Source organism: Meriones unguiculatus, chromosome 17, assembly GCF_030254825.1.
Source record: "Meriones unguiculatus strain TT.TT164.6M chromosome 17, Bangor_MerUng_6.1, whole genome shotgun sequence".
Classification (NCBI taxonomy): Eukaryota; Metazoa; Chordata; class Mammalia; order Rodentia; family Muridae; genus Meriones; species Meriones unguiculatus.
The window spans coordinates 36,702,018-36,729,048 of NC_083364.1; the positions used below are offsets into that span (position 1 = coordinate 36,702,018).

Sequence of the window (27,031 nt, forward strand, 5' to 3'; positions counted from 1 at the left end):
CTCACAAAACCAAAAATTAAAAAAGAGCATGAAAAATAAGAACAGGGGGAAGAAAAGAATTCCATAGGAAGTGCGGAGCGCTGTCAGACACTTGAAGATGTGCGTAGACGAAAGCACACGCTCTCGTTACGTCTGCACTGCAGAGGGCATTCCGTACAATTTCCTTTCTCAGAAATCTTTATGGGACACATAAGGAAGATCAACAGATCCAAAATGGTGCAGTCAGTTGGTGCAAGACCCAGCAGGGCTCCTCCTCTTTTTATTGGAGCACGTTAGGGAGCCTGTTTTTCCACTGTGATCTCTGCAGATCCGGGATAATGCTGCATCCCACAGCCGGAAAGAAATAGTGCCATACCATCCATTTCCTTTAATACATAACGCTAGGACTCCAAAGCAGTAGACGGTACCATCATTACAGTTCCTACTAACCAAATATATATTCTCACGTCTGATATGCTGTTTAAAAAAAAAAAAAAAAGCAGTAATTAGCTGTGCTGGTGGCTTGTGCTTATATTCCTAGCACTTTGCAGGCTTAGGTGAGAAGATTAGAGTTTAAGGCTACCGTGGCTACAGAGTGAGACCCTGGCTCAAAAACCAGGACAGAGATTAGGGGTTAAGAGCACCAGCTGCTCTTCCACAGAAGTCAGGTTCAATTCTCAGCATCTGAGTTGCAGCTTACAACTGTCTGAAACTCCTATTCCAGAGCACCAGACACCCACTTCTGGCCTTTTCGGGTACCAGGCAGGCATTTCCATGGTCAATAGACATACATGCAGCCAAAACACCCATACACATATGCATATACACACACATACATATATGTATACACACATATATAACAGCAAGCAGGAAAAACAATTGGTTTTACCCTCTTAAAAAATTAACTTGATTATCCCCTTTCCATCTTATTCCTTCTTTGTTACAGATTAGCTCATTTAAATTGTAAACCTCTATGGTGTTTTTACCACTTATTCTTTTTCATTTTCTTTGAATAGTCTATTGACCATACTTTAAGAGGGCAGAGGGCTTGGCGGTACCTGGAGTAGAGCTGGGAGCTGCCACTTGTGCCTCAGCCTGGCATGCTTCCCAGAATCTCTGCAGCCACTTTCCCTGTCACTCACCCGACGCAGACACACACTAAGCACTGATGGTGAAACAGCCCAGCAGAGCCTTGCTGGCGTGAAAGGAACACACAGACTGCCTGTGGAGATTGGGTGGAAAGACCACAGCATTGTTTTAGAGCTAGGCTCAACACCATTTTCTAAAAATATGAATATTTCAGGCTTTGCAACCGTGCTTTGCTCTCTACAGTGTGAAAAGCTGCAGGCTGTGAAACAAACGGGATCTCAGGGTTTAGTGTGGATTATAGTTTGCTGAACCCTGCTTGCACACTGTTTATTATTCTTTCAAAGGCTTGAAATCCATAGGTAAGAGCTACATGGGATTTGATTTTGCTGTTTTTCATTTTTCTTCGTAGCTCATAAAATTGATATTTAAAAAAAAACTTACAGAGAATCAAATACTTCTATATACTATTTCAGAGTGGGCTACTTAAACTCTCTATTTTGAAAAAACATGAAACTCAGGCAGGCAAAATGATTCAGCAGGTAAAAGCACTTGCTGTACAAGCCTGGTGACCTGAGTTTGAGTCCTGACACCCACATGAAAATGCAAGGAGAGAACAAGTCTGCAGAGCTGTCCCCTGACCTTCACACATGCACCATGGTATGCTCAGCCAACCACATGCCAGACACACACTCCCTCTTCCCCACCTGTGCCCCTCCCCCAGCCCAATGATAGGGGAGGTTTTCCTCCCTTTCCCTCTGATCCTAGTCTATTAGGTCTCATCAGGACTGGCTGCACTGTCTTCCTCTGTGGCCTGGTAAGGCTGCTCCCCAATCAGGGGGAGGTGATCAGAGAGTCAGCCACCAAATTCATGTCAGAGACAGTCCCTGTCCCCAGTGGAGCTCCTGTCCTCTCCAGGTCTTATTATCTCCCCCTTCTTTTATAAGATTCCCTGCACTCTGCCCAAAGTTTGACTATGAGTCTCAGCATCTGCCTCGATACCCTGCAGGATAGATAGAGCCTTTCAGAGCCCCTCTGTGGTAGGCTCCTGTGTTTTCTCCCTCCTCTGATTTCCATCCTCTTTACCTTTCTAAATGGGGATTGAGCATCTTAGCCAGAGTCCTCCTTAAAAAAATGGGGTACAGAGCTAAACAGAGAATTCTCAATAGAGGAATATCAAATGGCAGAGACACACCTAAAGAAATGTTCAACGTCCTTAGTCTTCAGGGAAATACAAATCAAAATGACCCTGAGATTTCACCTTACACCCATCAGAATGGCTAAGATGAAAAACTCAAGTGACAATACATGCTGGAGAGGATGTGGAGAAAGGGAAACCTTCCTCCACTGCTGGTGGGAATTTAAACTTGTACAACCACTTTGGAAATAAATCTGGCGCTTTCTCAGACAATTAGGAATAGCGCTTCCTCAAGATCCAGCTATACCACTCCTAGGCATACATCCAAAAGATGCTCAAGTATACAACAAGGACATCTGCTCAACCAAGTTTGTGGCAGCTTTATTTGTAATAGCCAGAAGCTAGAAACAGCCCAGATGTCCCTCAGTTGAGGAATGGATACAGAAATTGTGGTATATCTATACAATGGAATATTACTTAGCTAAATTGCTAAGGAAATCATGAAATTTGCAGGTAAATGGTGGGAACTGGAAACGATCATCCTGAGTGAGTTATCCCAGAAGCAGAAAAACACACAGGGTATATACTCACTCATAAGTGGATATTAGACATATAATACAGGATGAACATACTAAAATCTGTACACCTAAGGAAGCTAAACATGTTGGGTTTTTAAACCCACTTTTATGCTGGTCTTGTTAAAGACAGGGTCTCCTATAACCCAGACTAGCCTCAAGTTTGCAATCCTCCTGTCTTTGTGACCTCAGAACCGCGTTTAATCATGAATAGAATGCCTCATTTCTTGTTCTTGGTACAAGTAGCCGGTGTGAGAAAGGACTGTGTGTGTTTCTTTCAGAGATGTTTAAGAACTACGGTGCAGAGAAATATGGTCCACAGTCAGTCTGTCTGCTTCAGAAGTCAGCGTTTGTCATGGAACAGTGCGAGAGGAAACTCAGTTACCCAGACTGGGGGAGTGGGTGCTACCAGGTAAGCCACCGGTTCAGCCACTGTCCAAATGTGTAATTTTATTTCATGCGTTTTCATATCTGAGATTATAATTGATTTACTGCTCATTCCTTTCACTTACTTGGGTTTTGAGTGCTGTGGTTTGTAAAAATGCTGCCATTTCTTTGAGAGAAATTGTTCTTAACCCTCTGTTTGGAATATACATAACTTGGGCCAGGCAGGCATGGTAACACACATTTTTAATCCCAGTACTCAGGAGGCAAAGGCAGGTGGATCTCTGTGAGTTCAAATCCAGCCTGGTCTACAGAGCAAGTTCCAGGCCAAGCCAGGGCTACATAGTGAATCCCTGTCTCCAAATAAATAAATAAAAGCAAAATTGTTATTTATTAATGGATTCTTTCGTTTTGCTTCTGTGCATAAATCGTAAAGAAATAATGGCAAATATGTAATTTAGTCCTTGAACAAATTTTACTTTGTAAGGCGGTAACGTACAGTTTTTTGTCAGAATGTTTATAGTGGGAGCTGGGGTGCAGCTCCGTGAGAGCGTGTTTGCCTTGTGCACTCGGGGACCTGAGGTTGCTCTCCAGCACCATAACAAAGGAAAGGTTACAGCAGGCACACACGCCGGATGATGTGCTGCTCATTCCGGGGCTTCCGTGGCGGTCTAGGCTGCTGTGAGCGGAATTGTTTCCCTGGTTTCCTTTTTAGTGTGTCTGACCCTGGGTGCAAGAAGGCTGCCGGTTTTTGTATGTCGACTTCAGACCCTGTAACTTGTTTATGAGGCCTCTGGGTTCCCTGCTAGAATTTCTAGGTATAAAATTGTGTCATCTACAAACAGACACTCTGGCTTCCTTCTTTCCTGTTTCTATCCCCTCCATTTGTTTCTCTTGCCTTGTTCTGGCCAAGCTTTCCAGTACTGAGTGGGAGTGGAGACCATTGGATGCCGTTGTCTTGCGCCTGATTTAGAGGCAGAGTAAGATTTTTCTTGTTAGGGCCGTCGTGGACAGGCTTTATTATGCTGAGGTGTGTTCCTCCTATTTCGTGTTTCTTCAGGACTTTAACATAAAGGGATCATTGGATTTTGTCAAAACCTTTTCTGTGCCTACCTAGATATGCATGCGATCTGTACTTGAGTTCTTTTGTGAAATATATAACACTTACGGGTTTACATATATCGAACCAAACACTGCCAGACCAACAAAATGGCAAGAATCAACATGTAACTTTTAAGTAGCTCTGAAATCTAATGGCTTCAATTTTCCAATCAAAAGATAAAGACTACTAGTTTGGATTAAAAGGAGCAACCATCTGTTTTCTGTCTCCAAGAAACGTCTCTCACTACAAAAGAGAGATACTGTCTAATGGTGATAGGGTAGAAAAAGGTATTCCAATCAAGTGGACCTAAGAAACAGGGCCAGGCTGGCCTCATCCTGGCCATGTAGCTAACAAATACCTTGAACTCCTAATCCTTTAAGTGCTGCGATTACAGGTGTATACCACCACACCCGGCTATGAAAGTGATACCCTTTAAATTACACACAACTAGGTAGAGTAAAATTTGTCTTCTTCCAAAACTACAAGACCACATGTTGCTTCTCTATCAGACAAACAACGCAAGCGCAGAGAACGACTAAACAGCTAGGAATTGAGTGTGAAGCCTCTGGGAAGGCACACTAATGGAGGTGAGAACTCTCCCTCCTCCTACTGGTAATTTGGACAGATACATACAGTGTTTACATGACCACGATGCTGTAAATGAGGACCAATGTGGTGCACCGTGATTCCTTCCCATCCTGGACATCCCCTGCTCCCCTTTTTTGTTGGATCTCCTGGATATAAGCTTTTCTTTACCTTTAACTTGAAATTAAACAGAGGGGGAAGATACAGAGAAATTTTAACTCACAACATGGCTGTTCTGGCAAGAGATCACATCCAAAGACCTTTTAGGTCTGTGTGGAATACAAACACACCTTTAACCCAGGAGACAGATCTGAGTTCAAGGCCAGCCTGGTAGAGAGCAAGTTTCAGGTAAAGAAAAGCTTATGTCCAGGTGTGGTGGTACATTCCCTTAATCCCAAACAATGAAGATTAAATTAGTTTGTAGAGGAAGCACCCATGTTTGAAATTGAGTGGCAGAAACAGTGACGAATCAGAGAAAGACTTGACAGATTTGCCCAACTCTCACGAGAAGAGAGAGGAAAGGGAAGCTACTTATGGGGCAGTGCAGAGAGGAGGAGGCAGTTTTACTAGGACAGTCATAGACAAGTTGCTGAGAACTCAAGTGAAGATGGAATGAGCCAGGGAAGCCAGGAGGTTAGAGCAGATTGCTTGAGTTGGTTGGAGGCCAAGCAGAGCAATTTAGGGGCTGAGAGAAAAGCCAGATTGAATAAATAAGCTGGGAGAAGCATTTGAGCCAGAACAGCTGAGATGAACCAGCCAGCTGAGCTCAGTAAGAAAAAGAAAAAAAAGGGTGAGCTTATTCAGCCGTAAGTCTCAGAGACTGAAAACGCTCTAGACCTAGGTACGGAGGCCAGAGGCTTGCAGACTAGGCGTAGGTTAGCAGACAGGCAGCAAGCCTCCCCGACAACAGCTCAAGCAGGCAAATAGAAGCTCCTTTCACAGAAGGACCTTCAGTTTGAAGGTTTTTAGGACATCTGAAGGAGAAGGGCTTTTTCCTTCTGGGAGTCAGCTGAGTAGGATGGTCAGCTGGGCACTTTCTCTGCCTCTGAGGTGGAAAGCTTTCAGCCCAGCATCTGGCTCCTGAGTCTTGATTGGTAAAATCGAATGTCTGGGATTTGATTTAAAAACAACACATCGTTCGGGAGGATCTGGCCCATCAAAGCGGGGAAGGACAGTGGGAGTGTGCGATGGGCGCTCCTTGCCACTTCTCAGCAGACCAGGACGCAGAGCCAGCACAGGACGCAGGTTTATAGCTCAGACTGTAAGAGCTACAACCACAGGGCCGCAGAGATGGCTCAGCAGTTACCGGTGCTCTCTGCTCTTCCAATGGACCCGAGTTCAGTTCCCAGCACCCATGTCAGGTGGCCCACAACTGCCTGTAACTCCAGTTCCAGAGGACCCAGTCAATGCCTTCCTCTGCCCCTGTAGGCACCAACACACATGTGACATATATACACACACACATGCACACAGAGACACATAAATAAATCTTAGAGAATGGGGAGGGGGAACCTATTTCCACCAAGTATGATTCTTTTGAACCTAAATACCGTAATATTATGCGAGTTGAGGCTATGGCCACATCCCAAAGTGTGCTTGTTATCAAACAGTTTTAGTTATTTTTTATATGTGTGTATGTGTCCCTGTGTGTGCACACGTGTCCGTGGGGTTGTGTCTGTGTGTGAAGGCCCAGGGATAACTTCAGGTGTCATCCTCAGAGGCTGCTTCGCCTGTTTTTTGAGATAGGGTCATTAATCCTCAAGTTTTCGAGATCCAGCTAGTCTTGCTGGATTGAGCTAGACTGGCTGGCCAGTGAGCCCCCAGGAGCGACCTGTGTCCACCTTCTCCAGCCTGGCGTTGAAGAAGTGCCCCACACTTTAGATGTGGGTGCTAGGAATCCGATCTCAAGTCTTCATGCTGGCACGCCACACTCTTTACTGACTCATCTGTCTTCCCGGCACCCATTTTTGTAAACTTTCCCATTCATCCAAGACTTTTACTGACTTAATTTTGTTTTCCCTGCTTGAAGGTTTCTTGTTCTCCTCAAGGTCTGAAGGTTTGGGTTCAAGACACTTCATATCTATGTAGCCGGGCTGGGCAGGTCCTTCCTGTCCGCATTCAGATGAATGGCTGGATTCACAATGGAAACCTGCTGTGCCCTTCCTGCTGGGACTTCTGCGAGCAGTGCCCACCAGAGACCGACCCTCCAGCGGCCAACCTGAGCAGAGCCCTTCCTCTGGGTGAGTACTCCATAGGATTGGAGAGATGAGGGAAAGCAAAGTGAGTTGTGCCTTACACGATACTGAAAGGTGGCCTCTGGAGCAGGCCAAACCCCTCAGGCAGACTGTCTCTGTGTAGCCCTGGCTGTCCTGAAACTCACTCCGTAGACCAGGCTGGCCTGAACTCAACAGACATCCGCCTGCTGGGATTAATGGTGTGTGTTACCACCACCACCTGTTTTTTTCCCTATGATTCAAGGTTCTCTAGAAAAATCCTGTTTCCTGTTGTTGTTAGAAACCCGAAGCTGGGAAGCCGCACCTCTGCGCCACAGCCAGGCTGAGGAAGGGCTCTGTGTGGAGGGCCTGGTAACCCTCTCACTAAGAGTGAACAACATTCTGCTTATCAAATACAAAAGGAAACTAAATATATCTTAGTTATAATCAGGTGAGATTCTCAAAAACAGGTCAGGAAGACGGGTCAATGGGTAAAATACTTGCTTTGAAAGCACGAGGGCCTGAGTTCGAATCCCGAGGACCTACATATAAAGCGAGGCATGGTGGTGCTTGCCTGTGGTTCCAGTCCCAGCACTCTGCATCAGGGTCAGGAAGATCCTGGGGGCTCCCTGCTTGCCAGCCTAGCCAGTCAGTGAGCTACAGGTTCCCGAGAGACCATGTCTCAGAAGCATGCCGCAGAGGACAAAAGGAGAGGAAACTCAGCCCCTGGCTTCCATGTACACCCCTATGGGTGCACACATGAACTTGTCTCTGCACTCACAGCTCACAAAAGCTCCTCACAAAGAGGAGACGAGCGCATGAGACGAGCGCATGAGACTCAAACGCACATACAAAATGAGAAAGACAGTGGCTTGTAAGGATGAGGCGGCTCTAGGCACAGAGGACTCGGTGGCAGAGCTCCGAGCACTCTGATGGCCCTCACCTAAAGCATCTGGAAACAGAATTGTTTTGGGACTCGGGGGTTTTACAATTTTGGAATATTTGCGTATACTACTGAGCTGTCTTTTGGGATGAGACCTAAATCTAAAAACCACAAAATGTACCGACATTTATATATGCTTTATACACATGCCCTGATGGGAATTTCATACAGTATTTTGGGTGTGCCTGTGTTTTGATCAGGTCAAGTGGGGTCATGTCTGACCCCAAGACCCTTTGGATTTTGGAGTATTTTGGATTTTAGGTCTTCGGGTTAAGGATGCTCATCTCTTGTATTCGTTCCGTGAGACTGAGACAACTGATGTTAAGACAATACATTCCAGGACTTGCTCTAGAGCCAAGAGGAGGCCGGAGAGGGCTGGATTCAGAAGGCTCTTCCCCGAGAGCGTTCACACTGAGCACTGATCCAGAGCTCATGACTCCTTAAAGTGGCGTTATAGTCTGAGCGATCCGATAGCGATTTAACATTTTAAAATATTAACAATAAAAATATTATGACATTTTTTCCCAACTGTCAATATTTTTTAATGACAGTTAAATGCAGGTACATTGTCTATTTAATTTTTTATTTTCATTTGCATTTTATTTTATTTTCATTTCACTGAGTTTTTCTGTGTAGCCCTGGCTGGCCTAGACCAGGCTGACCTGGAACTCAGAGATTGCCTGCCTCTGCCTCACAAGTGCTGGGATTAAAGGTGTGCACCACTATCTCTGGGCTGCCCCCAATCCCCTCATGCTTTAGAGTCTTTTTTTTTTTTTTTTTTTAATGCGCATTGGTGGTTTTGTCTGTGTGAGGGTGTTGGGTCCGCAGGAACTGGAGTTAGAAACAGTTGTGAGCTGCCCTGTATGTTCTGGGAATTGAACCTGGGTCCTCTGAAAGAGCAGCCAGTGCTCCTAACCACTGGGCCATCTCTCCAGCCCACCATGGTCTATTTAAAAGTAGAGGGCCTGGTTCAGGTTACAGGTAAATTTTCTGTTAAGTGTTAAACTGTGGGGGAAAAGGTATCGTGGCAGTCGGAAGCCAGGGAATACCACTGAGTCACACCACACAACAAACCTCACACAGGAGATACACTGGGAAGGAAAAAACCCAAGAGAATGGCTGCCTGTGCATGGGCGAGAAGCAGCAGAGAACTGAGTGAAAGACAGGGCCCACCCAGGGTCTCCCTGTGTCACCCGGGTGGCCTAGAACTTTCTGTGTTGACCAGGTTGTCCTCAAATTCATAACGATCCCCTTGCCTCTGGAGTGCTTGAATTACAGGCGTGCGCACCATGTCCTGTTAATGGGGCACAGGCGTGCTCTACCACTGAGCAGTAGCTCTAGGCGCTCCCCACCCCACTCTCTAAAGGTGGCCCAGGCTCACCTTCTTATAATCCTCTGCTCACCTGTCTAACCCCGAACACCGGCCTGTTCTGTTTTCTATCTCAGATCTCTGCTCCTGTTCGTCTAGCCTGGTGGTCACGCTTTGGCTCCTCCTGGGCAATTTGTTTCCCCTGCTGGCTGGATTTCTTCTGTGTGCCTGGCACTAGGAATGGGAAAGTGAGTTCACAAAAGTGACAGTTGTGTCATGTTCTCATGAACAAAGCACAAAACAGAACCCGGGAGAGTGCCAGCCCATGGAGATGGTCCGGATGGCAGAGGTGGCATTCCCGACTCCGGCTTGGCAGTGCAGGACGGCTGTGAAGCCTGGCTCCATGGCGGTCACCCCTCATCGGCCACACAGCCACCTCGGCGCGTGGAGACGAAGAACAAGTGCCCGAGGCGCCTTAGTTTCTCCTGGCAGTTCTCCTTTGAACGAAGGGCAGTGGTGGGATTCGCCACGGTCACATACCTCAGCATTTGCATTAACAGAAAGCCCCGGGAGCACCAAGGCCGCTCAGAGAAAAGCTGATGGACCACTCCAGAGTGTAAGTTGAGGACCCCAAGTACAGAAATGGTCCTTGGGATTCTGGATCTCCCATCACCGTTGCACACATTTTCAGTGAATGCCTGGACACGGCCCACTCAGGCCATCATGCTCCCTGGCAGGTCCTAGTTGCTATAGCATCTGACCTGACCGTGTTTGCCTTTCCCACCAGCCGTGTGGCCGGTCGCTGAACTGTTGTCACTGTGTCGTTAGCCCTCGGCGCCCAGCCGTCTCCGCCTGAGCTCAGTGCCCACCTGCATTCCTCATTCGTTTCGTAGCGGCTTGGAAAAGCGTAGGAGAGTGTGAAGGACAGCTCGCTCGCAGGAAGAGCCTGAGTTCGCGCAAACAGAAGGACCCGTGACTGTGTGCTTCAGGTAAGATTCAGAACAGCTATAATCCACCAAAACTCAACTGACCCTTTCTGGCCTGTGTAAATTCTCAAGTTCAGGCGTGGACAGGCGTGCAGTTACTTTCAGGCAGACTGGGCTGCTACAGAAGAACTGCTAATATTGGAAAGTTGTTTCACGGACAAGAAGAAAAACTCAAGTTAAGACAAGGTGATCTGAATTGCTTTCTAACAGTGACGTGTAGGCTTGGTGTCAAGCCTGCCCACAGGCCCGTCCTCGACTCTTTGGAAGAAGTTGGAAGAGCACCTCTGTTTAAACGCCCGTTTCCTCCCGTGTTTGACAGCCGTGTGCCGCGTGGATTCTCTGAAGCAGTTCTGCTCCCCTACCAGTGCTCACCAACCTAACAGGAACGAAACTTTGAAATTGTCTAATGAGGAGCGACGTCCCGTTTTTCTCCCTAAAGATAGTCAGCTACTGTAGTGTTACAAACAGGCTTTTAGGACCAGCGAGATGGCTCAGTCGGTAAAGGCACTTGCCACCAAGCCTAATGTCCTGAGTCTGGTTCCTGCAGACCTCATGGAAGAAGAAAGGGGCTAACAGCTCCTGAAAGTTGTCCACACACACACACACACACACACACACACACACAAATAAATGTAAAACCACCTTTATAACAAAACTTAGCATTCAGACACACTCCTCCTCCTCCCTCTGTGCCATTCAGCATATAGTTATTAAGTGCTCTGTTTAGGAAATTGTACCAGTAAAGCAGAGCATGGTGGCCTGTAGGCCCAGCACTTGCGAAGTAGAGGCAGGAGGACGGCTAGGCCACCTTGGGAATTTAAATTTGAAGGCAGTATTGGCCACATGAAACCCTGTCTGGGGAGTAGAGAATGGAAAGGAGTTACGTTAGGAGCAAAACACCACGGCCCCGAGCGCTAGCGGCAGCTAACCGCGGCTCTGCAGCAGCGTGGGCCTCGGGTGCCGGGGCTCCGCCTTCGCTTTAAAGGCGCGATTTGACGTGTCCCTGCATGCAGTGTAAGTTGGAGGCATTCACCCTTGTGCGAAGCTGAGGCCCCTAAACTCAGCCAGCTTCGGCTAAAGAGAAGTCCTGGTCTGCGGATCTGCACTCTGTGCTTTGCCAGCGTCCCGAGGCCTTCAAGGTGCACAAGGTCTGAGAAAAGTGAGCCTGAGCGCGTTTTTAAAGACCTAGACAGCATGCTGGGCCTGGTGGCACGTGCTGTTAGTCCTAGCACTGGGGGGACAGAGGCCAGTGGATATCTCAGTAAGGCCAGCCTGATCGACAAAGCAAGTTCCAGACCAGCCAGGGTTCACTAGTGAGATAAACAAAAGAAAAAGAAAGAAATACACATCAAACCTTCAGGACGACTTATGAGTCATCCTCCAAAACGTGTAATTTCACCAAAAATAACAGTGGAGTGTATTGAGGTCAGTGATAGTTTGGCGACATTTTGACTGTTGTACAGTAATGCCATTTAGGTAGTATCATTTCCAAGCATGGTGCTTTTTATACTTGAAATATATTTTTGCTTTATTTTTTAATTAGTATAATTATATTTGCACTTTCCGGAGAAAAAGTTACAGACAACTTTTTTTGTATATATATTTATTAAGCTTGGAATGTGACGTCCCAGTGTTTTCTCTGCACAAACGTGAAACTTAGCGCAGCCCGGGTGCAGAAACCCGGAACTCCTGAGAGTTACACTGCAGTTAGCTTCACTGCCCTGTCCCTCCCTCTTCAGTGAGGTCGCTTCTCTCTGATCCCACATAGTGTCCTCAGCAAGACTTAGACGGTCCCTCAGCCGGTAAGACCCTCACTTAGAATATAGCAACAAAGAAACGGCTTCTGCAGGCTGAGATCCCCACGCAGAATTAGCTGTAGAATTTGAAGCAGCCTTCATGCTCGTGTTCTGTGGCAGCTCAGCCCTTTCGCATCGCAAGGACAAAACCAGTGGCCCACAGAAGGAACCAAGCAGGGTGCTCCGTGTAGAAGTGAAATGGGGACAGCTGATCTGGGGACAGTAGACGAGTCCCTTCCTGAATCAGAAAGGTCAAGTGTTTATTTAAAAAACTGGCTACCTCGGTGTTGAGTTCAAACAGGTCATTGTGTTTTAAGGTCCTAGGTGTCAATCATACCAAGGGACCTGTCTCAGGTTTTCTCAGAATTTACAGGAAGGAAGCAAAGCCATGTGAGGAGCCATGAATAGGGGCAGGAAGGGAGCTGAACAGTGTTTAGTAATCTATGTGTCACTCCTCCAACTTTCTCCTGCAAAACATCCTTCCATAATCCTTCTATCTTTCCTATAGGCTTCTTATATTTTTAAGACCAAATGGGCATTCTAAAAATGTTATGAATTATGCTTAGCATTAGTTTTCAGCCTAAGTTGGCTTAGAGTTTAATGAGATTTAAAGATATAGCATAATTGTATGGGTTGTAAATAGTCTTAGGAAGATAAGTATATCAGAGTATTTCGTGAAATGTTATCAGCGTTCTCTGCAACATTAGACTTACAGATTGAGCCAGGCATGGCGACCGTGCCTGTAATCCCAGCACTCAGGAGACAGCGGCAGGAGGATTTTGATTTTAAGACTAGCTGGGCTGCAGAGAGAGACACTGTCTTAATCCTCCCTACCCACCCACCCCCAACACACAAAAAAAGAAAATTTACCAATTGCGGCCATGTATAAAGCAGTGATGCTTGGTCATACTCGAAAGCCCCATGACTGACACTTGGTGAGGACTCCGTCCCTGCTGGCCCTGCGCAACCTCTTGGAGTCTCCAGCCTTCACTGTGTTCCATGCCCTGCCCAGCTGTGGACTTACGAAGAGAGGAGAGCCAGTCTCCTAAGACAGCTGAGTAGCCCCTGCAGATATCTCCAAAGACTCACAGCCAGCTTCTTGGTGGGCACGGTTCTCCCCGCTGTGACCTTTGCCCCCAGCACAGGAGGACTGACATCTTTGGCTGAAGCCAATGCTGCCCATTCTGAACAAAGGGTTGAACTGGAAAGGAGGGTTTGTATTCTTTTGGGTTTTTTTTTCCTTTTTGTTTTGTTTTTTTCTTTTTAATTAGACTGGGACTGGGGAAGGATTTCTTTTATGTTTACATTTTTAATAAGTAAAATAGACTTTAAAATTAGTCTTTATTTATGGTGGTGAACCTGAAGTGTAATATATTCCTCAGAAAAACACAACTTTAATAAAAATGAAAACTAACTTGCAGCCTGTCTTGACCTAAAACCGTGAACTTTTTTTTTTTTAATTTTTATTTTATGTGCATTAGTGTGAAGGTGTCAGATCCCCTGGAACTGGCTTTACAGACAGTTGTGAGCTGCCATGTGGGTGCTGGGAATTGAACCTGGGTCCTTTGAAAGAGCAGACGGTGCTTTTAACCACTGCGCCATCTTCCCCTGCCCCAACTGTGAACTTTTTAAAGCCTAGATAAGCACACAAACAGTCATGAACTCTGTTGGGGAAGGATGGAGATTCACCCTGTGAACCACAATTCCGTTTCCTCATGTGGGAGTGAGGTCGTCCTCCATCCAGGATGGGCAGGTCCTGTGTGAAGCTGCAGGGCACTGCCCTTGAAGAGCCGAGCCGAGAGAAAGCAGATCCCAAGGACAGTGTGGTCTCTGCCGCGGCCTAGGAACTTCTCTTTGTGACCATCCTGCACATTCAGGTACCACATAGTGCAAACACCATGGCTTAGACATGGCAAGTGACTTCCTGATAGCCCACAGGTGAGTATGAGCAAGCACCCTTCTCACAGGGACCTGAACCTTCCTTTCCAGGATGCACTTGGAGCCAAGCACTTGTGCAGCTGATCAGATTAGAGTTTTTGAACAGAGCTCTGTGCTGGGGGTTGGTACAGTGCTATGTGTTCAATTGCTGACCTCAGTGCCTTGACATCTGCTTACTGTCCTGCCATGGCCTTGTTATTAGTGTTGAGCTGTCCCCTGTACCCAGGAGAAGAGAAGGGATGTTCCCCAATTAGCCCTGAAGGCCTACAATTGGACAAGGCATGGAAGGTGGCAGGCTACGGTTCGTGGGCTTTGGGAGAAGGAGACAAGTCAGGAGGAGGAAGGAAGAAAAGGCCGTCATGGGTTAGGGTGGAAGGAAGCACATGGCCAGGTCAGCATGGATGGAGGATGGCTCAGATGAAGAACACGAGCTAGTATTTTGGGATTATGGATGGGAGGGAGCCCGAATAGGAAGGATTAAAGCAGATGGCCTGGGATGGGGACTTAAAAGTGATAAGGAGGGTTAATATCTGCCGTGCCCCGGGTGAAATAAGGCTGGTCTAAAATCTATTGGGTGTCTGTGTCTTCTGTTGGTTGTGATAGCGGGTTAGATAATACTGCCGTAATAACTATAAAGCTAATAATAAACATCATTCACCGATACCCTTGATTTTCTGCTACAGATCCATATGAGAATTCCCTGCTAATAATAAAATTTAGGTTCTTTTTAACGCACCTCTGGGTACAAAGAATAAATTCAAGTATTTAAATAACTCTAGTAATATTTGCTCAGCATCCTGACAAAAAGGTTCATAGAGTGTTTGGTCTACATCTCCTTTTGGTGTGGTCATAGTATAGCTCATTTGGGGAACCCTGTTACAGATTTTACTTTTTTTCTTTTTTCACAGCCTTTCTCGTGGATTTTGCTTTGTTTGGACAGCTGGCCTTGAACTCCTGATCCTCCCACCCCCACCTCTTCAATATTGGGATTATAGACATGCTCCACCATGCCCAGCTCAGTGATTTTTTTTTTTTTAATGAAGGAATTTGAGTCAACTTTTATGGTGTCACTGCAGGCTCAGGTTTAAATTTTTCAGAATAAGGGACCAGGAATATGGCTCATTCACCAGAACATCCACCGTACAAGCATGAGGGCCTGAGCTTGAACCCCAGCACCTACATAACATCGGGCATGGCGTCAGAACCCTGCAGCCCCAGTGTTGGGAAGGCAGACACAGGAGGATCTCGGGGGCTCCCCAGCCAGCTACTCTAACTGGGGAGCTCCGGTTACAGTGAGAGGCTCCCTAAAACTAAGGGGGCGGCTAGAGAGGTCATTCAGAGACTTGCTGCTCTTGTAGAGGACCAGGTTCAGTCCCCAGCACCTCAGTTACGGAGAGGGGTACACTCCAGTTCCGGAGGTTCCAAAGCCCCTAATGGCCTCTGGGCACCTGCACTTCAGTGGGGCATGAGTATTACACACACACACACACACACACACAAACACACACACACAGCACACACACACACAGCTGGAGAGAAACGGAGGAAGACACCTGCCCTCTACCTCTGGCCTCAGTTGCACATGCAGAGACGTGAACACACTGGTGCATGCCACACACAAATGTCCAGTCAGCTGAGGCTCACACCTGTAATCTCAGTGCCTGAGAGGCCGTGTTAGAGATAACAAATTCCAGACCGTCCCGAAGGTAAAACAGTGCAGACTAAATCGAGCCCTTTAATTATGTGACCCGGGGGCCAGCAAGATGGAGCAGTGGTCTACTGCCAAAACCTGCGTTCGCTTCCCAAGACCCATAGGGTAGAATGACCTCCACATGCCTGCTTGACATGCCGCCACAGTAGATTAAAAACTCAAAAACACTAAATATGGGTCCTGGTGTTCTGCCGATCAGTAGTGGCCTTTCATTTTATGTATGTAGAAATGTCTTCTCCCTTGATCTTTTTCTTATCTATCTATGTGTGTATATACATGTTTATGGGTACCCTCGCAGACTGGAAGAAGGGGTCGGATCCCCTAAAGGTGAAGTTCTAGGTTGTTGTGAACCGCCTGACCTGTGTTTTGGCAACCGAATTCTGATTCTCTGAAAGAGCAGGAAGCACTCTTAACCACTGCGCCATCTCTCCACCCATTTTCTGCCTTTGTATCTTTTTTTTTTTTTTTTTCTAAAAAATTACATATTCTTATTTCATGTGCACTGCTGTCTTGCCTGAATGTGTGTCTGTGTGAGGGTGTCAGACCCCCTGGAACTGGGGTTAACAGAAAATGAACCTGGCTCCTCTGGAAGAGCAGACAGTGCTCTTAACCACTGAGCCATCTCTCCAGCCCCCTGCCTTTACATCTCGAGATTATGTTTTATATCTTAGAGTCGATAGATAGTAGCACTTCGTGCCACCAGCCCACATATTTTTCCCAGTTTCAGTAGGCATCAGGCACTCAACAGCTTTATGACGTCGCCTTATTTGAAACTATCCCAATCGCGGCATCCAAACAGTTCATCATTTCCCCACCTTAGGTCTCTCCTACTGGCATTTGGGAAGTGCTAGAGGTTGAAGATGGAAGAGGCCCCTGCCGCGCTCACACTCACTGGCGTTCACGGGAAGATTCTGACGTATTTGCGGATGAGCAAACCCGTGCAGGTGAGAAGCCACAAAGGCCAGTGGGTGTGCCTGCCTCAGCTGCCCCCACGCTCCTGGGGCCTGGAACAGCCCCTCCAGACTGCCTGCCCAGGGGAAGGCCCGGCTGACATTGGATATTGCCCATTGCACCCCTGCTGTTCATAGCTGGACCGGCGCCACTGTCAGGAAGAACTTCATACGTTTGATTGGCGTTTCCAGCTCGGGGGATTGTTCAGTCAGTTTGCAGCCCGTGAGGACCCACGCCAGCCTTCCTAGACAGGAAACTCGTTTCCTTGCATGTTAGGTTGTAATCTCTAATTGTTTGCATGACTTGAGTCTCTAAATTAGGATGTCTTCATGAGGGTCTCCCTACTGTAAAAAACGGTCCAGGAATTTGACTTACATGTTTCATCATGTATTTTCAGTCTCCTAATACGTGAAGCTGTGTCTAAGTGAGTGTGTGCCTACCTGTGTTCTCACAGCAGACTTAAGAAGGCTAAGGAGAAGGACTTTGTAAGTGGTCTGTAATGGTTGGGGAGGATTGTCCTGGCGTGGGGAGATGGCTATAGGCCGTAGCCCTGTACTGAGGCAGAGGAGCTGCCTTCCCACTGATGGACTTAGTCCCAGGGTACACAACCTTAGGATCCTGTTTCCACAACCAGAGTCTCCACAAGTTCCCTCTTACTTCATGACCCCATGGCCACATCGGTGACCTCACCACTTCCCCGAAGTGCCCAGGCTGCTGACTAAGCTGCTTTGGGGACCTTCCCGGTGCAAACCATGGCAGGGTCTCCAGAGAGAAGAGGCTGAAGCACCCAGGCCGACTGAGAACAGAGAAGCAGCCACACCCAGAGTGTGTAACACACTTTGCCTCAGAAGTGAGGTGAGATGCAGAAGAGAATATGAAAGGGCTGGGCTCCCGACTCCAAGAGGGAAAACTCTGTCGGCCAGGAATACAGTCTAAGCAATAGTGAAGGTTGGTTTATCGTGTAACTTTTTGCAAAGGAGATGGTTTGGTGTGTTGACCGTTAACACAGAGACACAGCTCTTACCTCAAAGGGAATAAGGTTGTTTATTGTAGAGCCAAATATGAGTGACTGTGGCCAGGGAACAGGAATTCAGGTTGCTCCCCAGTACCATGTGTTACCATAGTAACGGTTTAATGAAGGTGCAGTACCAGAACAAAGGGAGTTCTAAATCAAGGCGGTTTTCACATTGATGGAAACACCAGGTAGGTGGGTTACAGCGGGGGGGGGGGGGGGGGAGAGGGAGGGGGAGACACCATGGGCTTCAGGGGCCATCTGATGGCACTCTCAGACTTTGCTTGGTAGAAGCCAAGGGGTCTTGTTAGCACATCTGAAAAGGGTTTTACCTGACAGTGACAGGACCATAGGTCAAACACAGAAGGTGTATAAATGGCTAAAGACATCCAAAGATAATTTGGCTGCTGACTCACAACATTCCGGTTCTCTACAGCTGCAGATGGTCTAATCAGTCAGTTGGCCTTGTAAGACATTTAATACAGCTCCCGCTCCCCTCATGCACTTTCTTTCTCTCTCTCTCTCTCTCTGTCTCTCTCTGTCTCTCTCTCTCTCTCACACACACACACACACACACACTGGGAACTTGTGTTCATACTGTTCTGGGTCTAGTTTTCCTAGCAGTGTTTTAAGTTCAATCCTTCTTTTCTTTCACATAGGCTCATTTTATTGTGTGTGTGTGTGTGAGAGAGAGAGAGAGAGAGAGAGAGAGAGAGAGAGAGAGAGAACCCCTGTGAAGGTCTGAGGACAACTTTTTGGTTCTCACTTTTTACTATGTGGTTCCTGGGGATCAAACCCAGATCATCAGGCTTGGCGCAAGCATCCTTACCCACTGAGCCATCTTGCTGGCCCTAAAACAGGTTTCTGAAAATATTATCTTTAGCTGGGCATGGTGGCACATGCCTGTGATCCCAGCAGAGGCAGAGGCAGGCAGATCTCTGAATCTGAGGCCAGCCTTGTCTACAGAATGAGTTCCAAGACAGCCAGAGCTATTACACAGAGAAACCCTGTCTCCAAAAAGAAAAAGAAAAAAAAGAAAAGAAAAAGTGTGTATGGAGATGTCTTCTCCTACTATTCTTTACCTCGTGTTTAGTTTCTTATTTTATTCCTTTTCTCTTTTTCAACTTCCACCCCCATCCCCTGGCTGGCTGACCTCCATCTTGAGACAATTCTTCTCTCTCAGCTTCAAGAACGCTGGAATTATGAGTCACCCTACCCAGATCTTTGTTGTATTTTTAATTCTTCCTGTTTGTGACCACTATGCAAAAATTAAAGGAACTACAAGCAAGACTATAAATGTCCCTCTGTGGGAGAGTGATTCAGTAAACACGGCAACCTTCCTTCCTGCAGCACGCTGCCCACCAGCACTGTGCCCTGTGCCCACGGCAGGCATCTCTCCTGTCTGGCTGGGATCCTCCTGTGTCTGAAAGGCAACCCAGCTGCCCCAATGGCTCAGTCAGTTGGTTGAAATGCAGTTGCCTGTTACCGAAGTGAACAAGCCTGGCACATAGTTCTCATCAGGAGCAGCCAGCAGGCTCTATAGAGGGAACTTTTACAAATTCCAACATTTAAAATCATCTTCAGTTCCACCATGCTGTTCTGGAGTACAAGCCTTAGACCGGTTCAGGGAGTATGTGAACACCTGGGCCTCCAAACAGACCAGAGGTAAGAGACAAGGCCCTGACCAGTCCAGCCCTTGTCAACACCGTGTACTCAAAGGGAGGAGGAACAGGCATTTTGACAAAGAAATGCCATTAATTGTTTATTTTCAAACAAGGTCTCACTGCGTAGCCCTGTCAGCCTATAACTCACTGTGTAGACCAGGTTGGCCTCAAATTCAGAAGCCTACCTGCCTCTGCTTGGGACTGAAGTCTTGAGCAACCGTACCCAGCAAGAATGCCCTTAAAAATAAACAAGAAACGGGGCAGTGGTGGCACACGCCTTTAATCCCAGCACTCAGGGGACAGAGGCAGGCGGATCTCAGAGTTTGAAGCCAGCCTGGTCTACATAGTGAGTTCCAGGACAGCCAGGGCTACACAGAGAAACCCTGTCTCGAAAAAATCTAAATAAATAAATAAATGAATAAATAAAAACAATTACAAAATAAAGAAGAAGCAGCAAAGACCATTGCAGTCACTTTAGGAAACCACATTTAAGCCAGGGGCAGGCGCTGGAGCCCTCACACACTGGCCAGGGCAGAGCACCGTGGTCCTGCCCTGGGGTGAGCAAGCCCTGTATTCCGGAAGGCAGCCCCACTTCCGGGAAGTTAGTATCTAGCCGTGCCAGACTTTTCGGGCACTTCATGCTAGAAAAGCATTCCAAGAGTCAAACCGGAGGGGCAGGAGGCAGAGTGTGTGTTTTCACGTGTGGGCGGGGAGCCGGTAGATGCCTTCCAAGACAGAAAGGCTGCTTTATTGCCAGCAGTTCACGTGGGGGAAGCCTTCGTCTGTCCGTGTTCAGGCACAAGCGTTGTGGAGGTGATCAAGGCAGACAGAAGCCCCGGCCTGCAACCTGGGTTCTCCTGGGGAAGGCCAGTTGCTGGGTTCTTGCAACCGCTGCTCAGTTGCAAGGACCACTCTGGGGTATCTAGTGCCTTTGATATAACCTCGTGTTCTCCTGCTACTGTATTTTCCGACACAGGCTAACAGTTAAATCCCATTAAGTCCTTAGAGTTCATTTTAAATGTCACCTTCCAGAAAATACTCAATTTTTTCCAGCCAATGTCCATTTTGAATTTTCCTTGCAGCTTCTCACAGTGGCTACTTTGTCTGTAATTTTCTGCATTCTAGACAGGATTATGTGTTTCATAGTTGTGTGGACGACTACAGTGTAACAAAAAGCAAATAAACTTCGTGACTTTAATCTATCACCCTTTAACAGCATATCTTGAACAGATACAATGCCTGACTAGGCCACAAGCCTAGAATCTTTTTTTTTTTTCTTTCTTCCTTGTTCTTTTTCTTGTTCTTGTTCTTGTTTTTCTTCTTTTTCTTCTTCTTCTTTTTCTTCTTCTCCTTCTTTTTAAGACTGGGTTTCTCTGTGTAGACCTGGCTCACCTAGAACTAGTATGTAGACCAGGCTAGTCCAGGTGTTGGGATTAAAGGTGTCTGCCACCACTGCCCCACTAAACCAAGGATCTTTACAGAATAGGACTTATTATGGCCAAAGGAACTGGTGTGGCTGGGAATGGCCACACAGATGACAAATGAAGTCGGGAGTAAGGGAAGGAATCCTTATACGAGGTCTTGAAAAGCCTTTGCCCTGTGTTTGCTCTTGGTTGATTTAACATCACTGACTTGGAGCTCACGTGGCTGAGCATTGCCTTAAAAGCGTCCAGTTGGCTTTGATAGCACCTGCAATACGTAGATCATAACAACGGTCGCCTAGTTACTTCACAAAGGGCCGATTTTGCTGGAGACACGTTAGGCTCTTTATGAGAGCCTATGGTTGTGTGGCAGATGACTGAACTGGGGTAAAGGCTCGCCACCTCTGTCTTCATGTTGCGTCCATCCCCTTTTCTGTCTCAACCTTTGAATCAGACTTGCCTCAGCTGGTTCAACAGTCTCACTGACAATTCCTGGAAAGAAGCTGTGTCTGCAAAGACTGGTTAAAACTGCAGGAATGTGGGATGTAGAGAGGTTGGGTCTCTGCAGATCCAGAGGCAAATTCCCTTATCTTGAGCTAGCTTTAGCCCCATGAATAACTGTGATTCCTTGCCCACCTCTGGGTCAAAGCTAACATCCTGTAACAGATTTAAATAAATAAATAAAACAGTTTGGAATCTATAAATTCCAAATTAATTAGACCCCTAGCTTCCACCAGGCCATAAACTAAATCTGTCATCAGATAGCATTTGAGGCTATAGAAAAGCTTCCTTCATCTTCTTATAACCACCTTTTTGTTGTGCCTGTGAGTTCCAAAGGAGACCCCAGTTCCCTGGACTGTAGGAGGTTCTGGCAGATAGGAAAAGCCAGAAGTCCTCAGGGGCTTGTGAAACTGCTTCCTCTCTAGCACAAGGAGTCATTTCCCTTGCCTCCATGATGCCTGTAGGGCCTGCCAGCGTACCAAAGCTCACACTGGCCTCCAGGCTCCCTCAGCACCACAAGTACCTGTTACAGATTTCAGAGTCCATGCTAGCATCCTAACCCTCCTTACCTCCTCCCCCACCCTGAACTCCCTCCAGCTCATGGGCCTCTCTCTCCCCAGCTACCCATTCTCCTCATAACCCTGCCATTTTTGCTATTCTCTATCTGTCTCTCGCTTTCTCTTTTTCTCTCCCCTCCTTTTCTGTCTCCCTCCCTCTCTCTGTCCTCCTCCTCTTCCTTTGTCTCTGTCTCTCTCACTTGCTCGCTCGCTCACTCGCGCTCTCTGCTCTGGCCTCTCTTCTGACCCGTTCCAGTCTGCTGGCCATGTTCAGCTTACTTCTTCTTCTGTTCTGGACTCTTCCAGGTCTCTGGCTGTTCGCTTTCTCATCTCTGTAATAGAAATCTTCCCGCATGGTAGCCACGCCTTGGAGCAGTCTGTCATCAGTTTACACAGACGGCAGCCTGGTCAGCATGGCTGGAAATGAACTCCTGCATTATAAGGTGCCTGTTAGAAGGCAAAGGTGTGTGAAGAAAAATTCCTGAAAAGAATCTGGGTCTGGTTGTGAATAAGCAGGTGTTCAAGTAAGAGCTCAGTGACAACTATTCACCTGCCATCTCTCTACCTATCATTCATCTATCACGTATCTATATATGTACCTATATAGTTATCTATCTTATCTTGTATATCTATCAATCATCAGTTTTTGTTTGCCTGCACACTTGTGTAACACAGCACGTATGTGCAGGAATCAGTTCTCTTTTCCTAAAATGTAGAACCCGAGGGTCAAAGTCTGGCCATCAGACTTGGTGAGAAGTACTTTTATCCAATGAACAATCTCTCCAGCCTAACCTAAGAGAGATTTCAAGGTGAGCCAGAATGTGCAACAGAGTTCTGGGGCTTACGGCCTGATCCAGTCCCCTCTCAGGTCAGGGCCTTTCAGTCCATGACATTCGGAGAAAGGCTGGCTGGCGTGGAAGACTCCACCGGAAGCTTGTGATTTGGTGTAGCTTTGCCAATGCAGAGAGGGTGATCAGAGAGTCCTGGCGTCATTGGTCGACTACATAGAGGCAGAAGATGACAAGATGACAGTCATTTCATGCATAAGACCCTGACACAGCAGTCCAGTGAGAGCTATATGCTTAGTGTCTGAGGCGATGCTTTTCACACACCAGTGTGAGAAGGGGCTGAGGGTCTTGAGCATGCCCCAGATCTGCAGAGGCCCTTTGCCCAGGGTCCTCCGGAAGCACAAGCAGAGCTCTGAGCCACTGAACCCCTCTCCAGGCCCTCTGCTGAGTTCCTTCTCTTGGTTCTCCCCAGGCTCCCTCCAGAGGAGAGGACAGAAAGGCAGAACCAAAGACTTTTCACTGGGCTCACAGTCCATGGAAGAAGAGCTTGTGTCAGAATGAGTCTCAAAGAGAGAACACTTCCTGTCACACACAGAGCAGGTGCTCAGGAAGTGTTCCTCAAATATTTAAACAAGTGGACCTAGAGTGATTGCTCAGTGGTTAGAGCTCTTGTTGCTCTTGCAGAGGACCTGGGTTTGGTTTCCAGTACTCACATGTAGCTGACAACCTTCTGTAACTCCGGTTCCAGGGGCTCTGACCCCTTCTCCTGGCCTCTGATAGCAACAGGTGTACACACAAACATGCAGGCACTCACACATGCCCACAAAATGTTTTGAAGTTAAAAAGTTTAAGAATATTTGGGTTCCAGGTTGAAAAAGACTTTGAAATAATTCTGAAGAAAAATGAACAAGACACCCTTGCTTCACGATGCCTGCTCTTAAAGCCCAAAATCTAGATTTGCTCTGCCCCTTAGCCTAGTCTTTTTGGACCTCCTATTTGTGGCAGAAAGCACACGCCTAAGCCAGATAGGTAAGGCCTTCACCTTGAGGGCAGGTCCTTGGCACTTGCTAATGCTGAGAGCTGGTTTGTGACACTGCAGCAGTCCCCAGGCCCTGTTTAACTGGCTCCTCATGCTCACAGGGGTGGCTGCGGTTAAACAGGACGAGGTTCCCTCAAGACAACTCCAGGAACGTCGCCACCTCACTGAGAGCACGCGCTCCGAGCTGAAGCCAACCCCTGCTTCCACTGGGAAATGGAAGCCGTCCTCAGAAGACAATCAGGGTTCCATTAGGATGTGCAGGGCAGTGCTCCTGTCTCGGGCCCCAAACACCCCTCACCAGATAACGCTGCAATCCTGCAACCACACAGCAGAGCGAGAGCCAGTCAACTCTTCCTTGGTTCCACGTGTGGGTGCAAGCATGGCGGCATTGGTATCAGCTCTGCCTCAAAGCATCTGCACCTGCTTCCCACAGTCAAGCATCTGCAGCTTCCCCTTATGCTCTTAGGCAACTCATTCTCACCCTCACCCTGTGTGTACAATGAACCCCGACAGGAAATACGTCCTTGAGACCATGGGCCACGTTAGGAATAAGGCCTTATCTCCTGCTCCGCTGGGACCAAAGGTTCACAGTGCTCATTTGAGTTACTTCTGCCTCAGTTTCTCTATCAGAGCTCTTTTTAAATATAATTACTTTCAGTAATGTGTACGTATGTGGGTGAGAGTATGGGCATGTGCACTCAAGTGTAATGCCTGAAGAGGCCAGAAGAGGGCAGCAGATTCCCCTGGAGCGGAAGCTACAAGTGGTTGTGAGCTGCATGCTGTGGGTTCTGGGAGCTGAGCTCCAGTACCCTGCAAGAGCTCTACATTCTAAGGCTGTGTGTGGTGGCGCAAGCCTTCAGTCCCCCCACTCGGGAGGCGGAGCAGGCGAAACTCTGTGAGTTTGAGGCCAGCCTGGTCTACGTAGAGAGTTCCAGGACAGCCAGGGCTACACAGAGAGACCCTATCTCCAATTAAGAAAAAAAAAAAGTACAGTAACCACTGAACCATCTTGTCAGCCTTCTGTCAAGGCTCTCAGTCACAGAGTCCAGTCACCTCATTCCAGGCTACAGAGTGAGACTGCGTCTCCTTTGTTCTTACCAACTTAAGGCACACTTAGACATACCTAGGAAAAAAGGAGCTTGATTTAAGAAATGCCTCCACAAGGTTGGCCTATAGGCAAGTCTGAGGAATCGTGTCACGATTGACGGTTGCCAGGAGAGAGCCAGCCCCACACGGGGGCAACAGTGCCACCCAAGGCAGGTGGCCCCGGCTTGTGTAAGAAAGAAGGTTGAGCAGGCCAGAGGCACAAGCCAGTAAGCATGCTCTGCCTGCTTTTTCATTCCCCATCCCCAGATCCTGGCTTGGTTTCCGATCTGTAAGCTAAAAGACGCCCTCATCCCACCCCACCCCGCTTCGTTGCTTCTGGCCGTGCTGCTTTATCACAGCAGTAGAAACCTCAACCAAGACAGCTTGTTTTTAAATTTTTAAAAGTCAGTACACCCAGCACACTGCTCCCTGACAACCCCCACCACACACAGAAATTTCCACTGCCAAAGAGCACAGGAATGATTCTTATCTTCCTTCAGTGACACGCTAGGTCTTAAATTAGCTTGTGAAATTATTTTTACTTGCTTGTAAAGATTTTTATTCTCGATCATATGAATATGTATGTACCCACAGGTGGGTACATGCTCATGAGTTGGAGGCCGGAAAAGGTGTTGGATCGTTAAGTCCTGAATCCTGCTAGAGTTACAGGTGGTTGTGAACTGGGTGCTGGGAACTGGACTCTGCTCCTCCGAACGGGCAGTATACAATCTCAGCTGCCGGGCTATTTCTCTAGCCCCACTTCTCCTTTTCTTCTACAGATCCCCCACATTTCTGCTAGACAGCTTGGCTGTCATCCAGCATTCGAGAGGCTAACCTAGGAAAGTTGCACGAAATACTAGGGGCACCTGTCTCAAAAAACGAAGCAAGCAAGCAAACAAAAAATGTTGGTGTTTCTTTTCTCTTGGGAAATACTAAGGCTTATCATTTGGCATCAGTTGTAACTCCAGCTCAGCATTTCAGGTTTTCTGTCCGGTATGTCCTATTGGCATCCATCCACCCAGATCAGCTGGACGACAGAACGTGTCTCGGTGTTTGCTCTTCCTGTTTTTGTCTCCTTACATCCTGAACATGGAACACTTTCGTGTGCCTCCATCTCAGTTCTGCCCCTCCCCACACCCCCCTCCCGACACCCCCTCCCATACACACACACACACACACACACACACACACACACACGCCCAGTAAATTCAACAGAACCAGTTTGGCTGCTACAGAGACTTGGTGGGACAAGTCTCCACCAGGCCCCTGTACATTGCTGTTGGTGATAAATTCTTGGGATTAGCAAGGTCTGCGCTTCTCGCCCTGTGGCAGTATCAACTCCCTGAGCACTCCTCTCCCTTGGCAAACTGTTCTAACTTCATCTTTTTGAGTGTATGTAAGTGCCTCTGTGTGTGTGTGTGTGTGTGGTGTGGTGTGTGTGTATGGGGTGTGTGGTGTGGTGTGTGTGTGGTGTGGTGTGTGTGTATATGGTGTGTGGTGTGTGTGTGTGTGTGTGTGTGGTGTGGTGTGTGTGTGGTGTGGTGTGTGTGTATGTGGTGTGTGTGTATGTGGTGTGTGGTGTGTGTGTGTGTTTTGTATGCACTCAACTGTATGCACATGTAGCAGTTAGAGGCCAGTGTGGGGTCTTTCTGTTTTCCCCCTCTCCCTCGCTGAACCTGGAGCCTGGCATTTTGGGTAGACCGGATGACCGACAAGCCCTCAGGCCCTTCGCCCTACCCCCGCCCCAGCTCCGAGGTTACAGGCAAGGACCATCCTGCTCAACTTTTTACACAAGTGCTGGGGATCCAACCTCTGGCCCTCATGCTTATACAGCAAGGGCCATCCATACCCACTGAGTCTCCCAGCCCCAAGGTTTTGATTTCTTTGAGACAAAGTCTCATTATGTAACCCAGGCTGGCCTTAAACTTTCGGCAATTCTCCTGCCTCCGCTGCATAATATCCCATTACATATGCTCCTTTCAGCTCCCCATCTGTTGATGGACATGTGAGCTCTTTCCGCTTTCTGGTTATTGTGAATAATACAAATGTTCTCCATCCTGACTTAAACTGTCCTCAGCCCTGCATGTGCTAGGACTGGGGTTTCTGCGTCGTGGCTGAAGCATTACCAGACTGTCCCACAGCGGCCACACCATTCCTCATTCCCAAGCTGTGTCTTCCGTCTTCACTCACGCTTATTATTTGCTTAAAACAGTTTACAGCTGGGCACGTGGCGTGTGCCTGTAACTTCAGCACTCTGGAGACTGAGG

The 27,031-nt window shown here is 47.6% G+C and overlaps 1 protein-coding gene across 2 annotated transcripts in view; it reads left to right on the plus strand.

Moving 5' to 3' along the window:
* Window positions 1–13,516, plus strand: part of Lmln (leishmanolysin like peptidase) — a 57,208-nt gene extending 43,692 nt beyond the window's left edge. The window contains exons 15-18 of one of the 2 annotated variants that reach the window (XR_009586957.1): window positions 3,060–3,190; window positions 6,879–7,089; window positions 9,452–9,930; window positions 10,102–13,516. Coding sequence is in view for 1 of the 2 variants with exons in the window: in XM_021651543.2 (XP_021507218.1) it covers window positions 3,060–3,190; window positions 6,879–7,089; window positions 9,452–9,552 (443 nt within the window). In the remaining variant the exon portion in view is untranslated. Of the gene's footprint in view, window positions 1–3,059; window positions 3,191–6,878; window positions 7,090–9,451 lie in introns of both variants that reach the window. The other variant, XM_021651543.2, reaches the window with a different exon arrangement.
* Window positions 13,517–27,031: the final 13,515 nt, after the last annotated feature.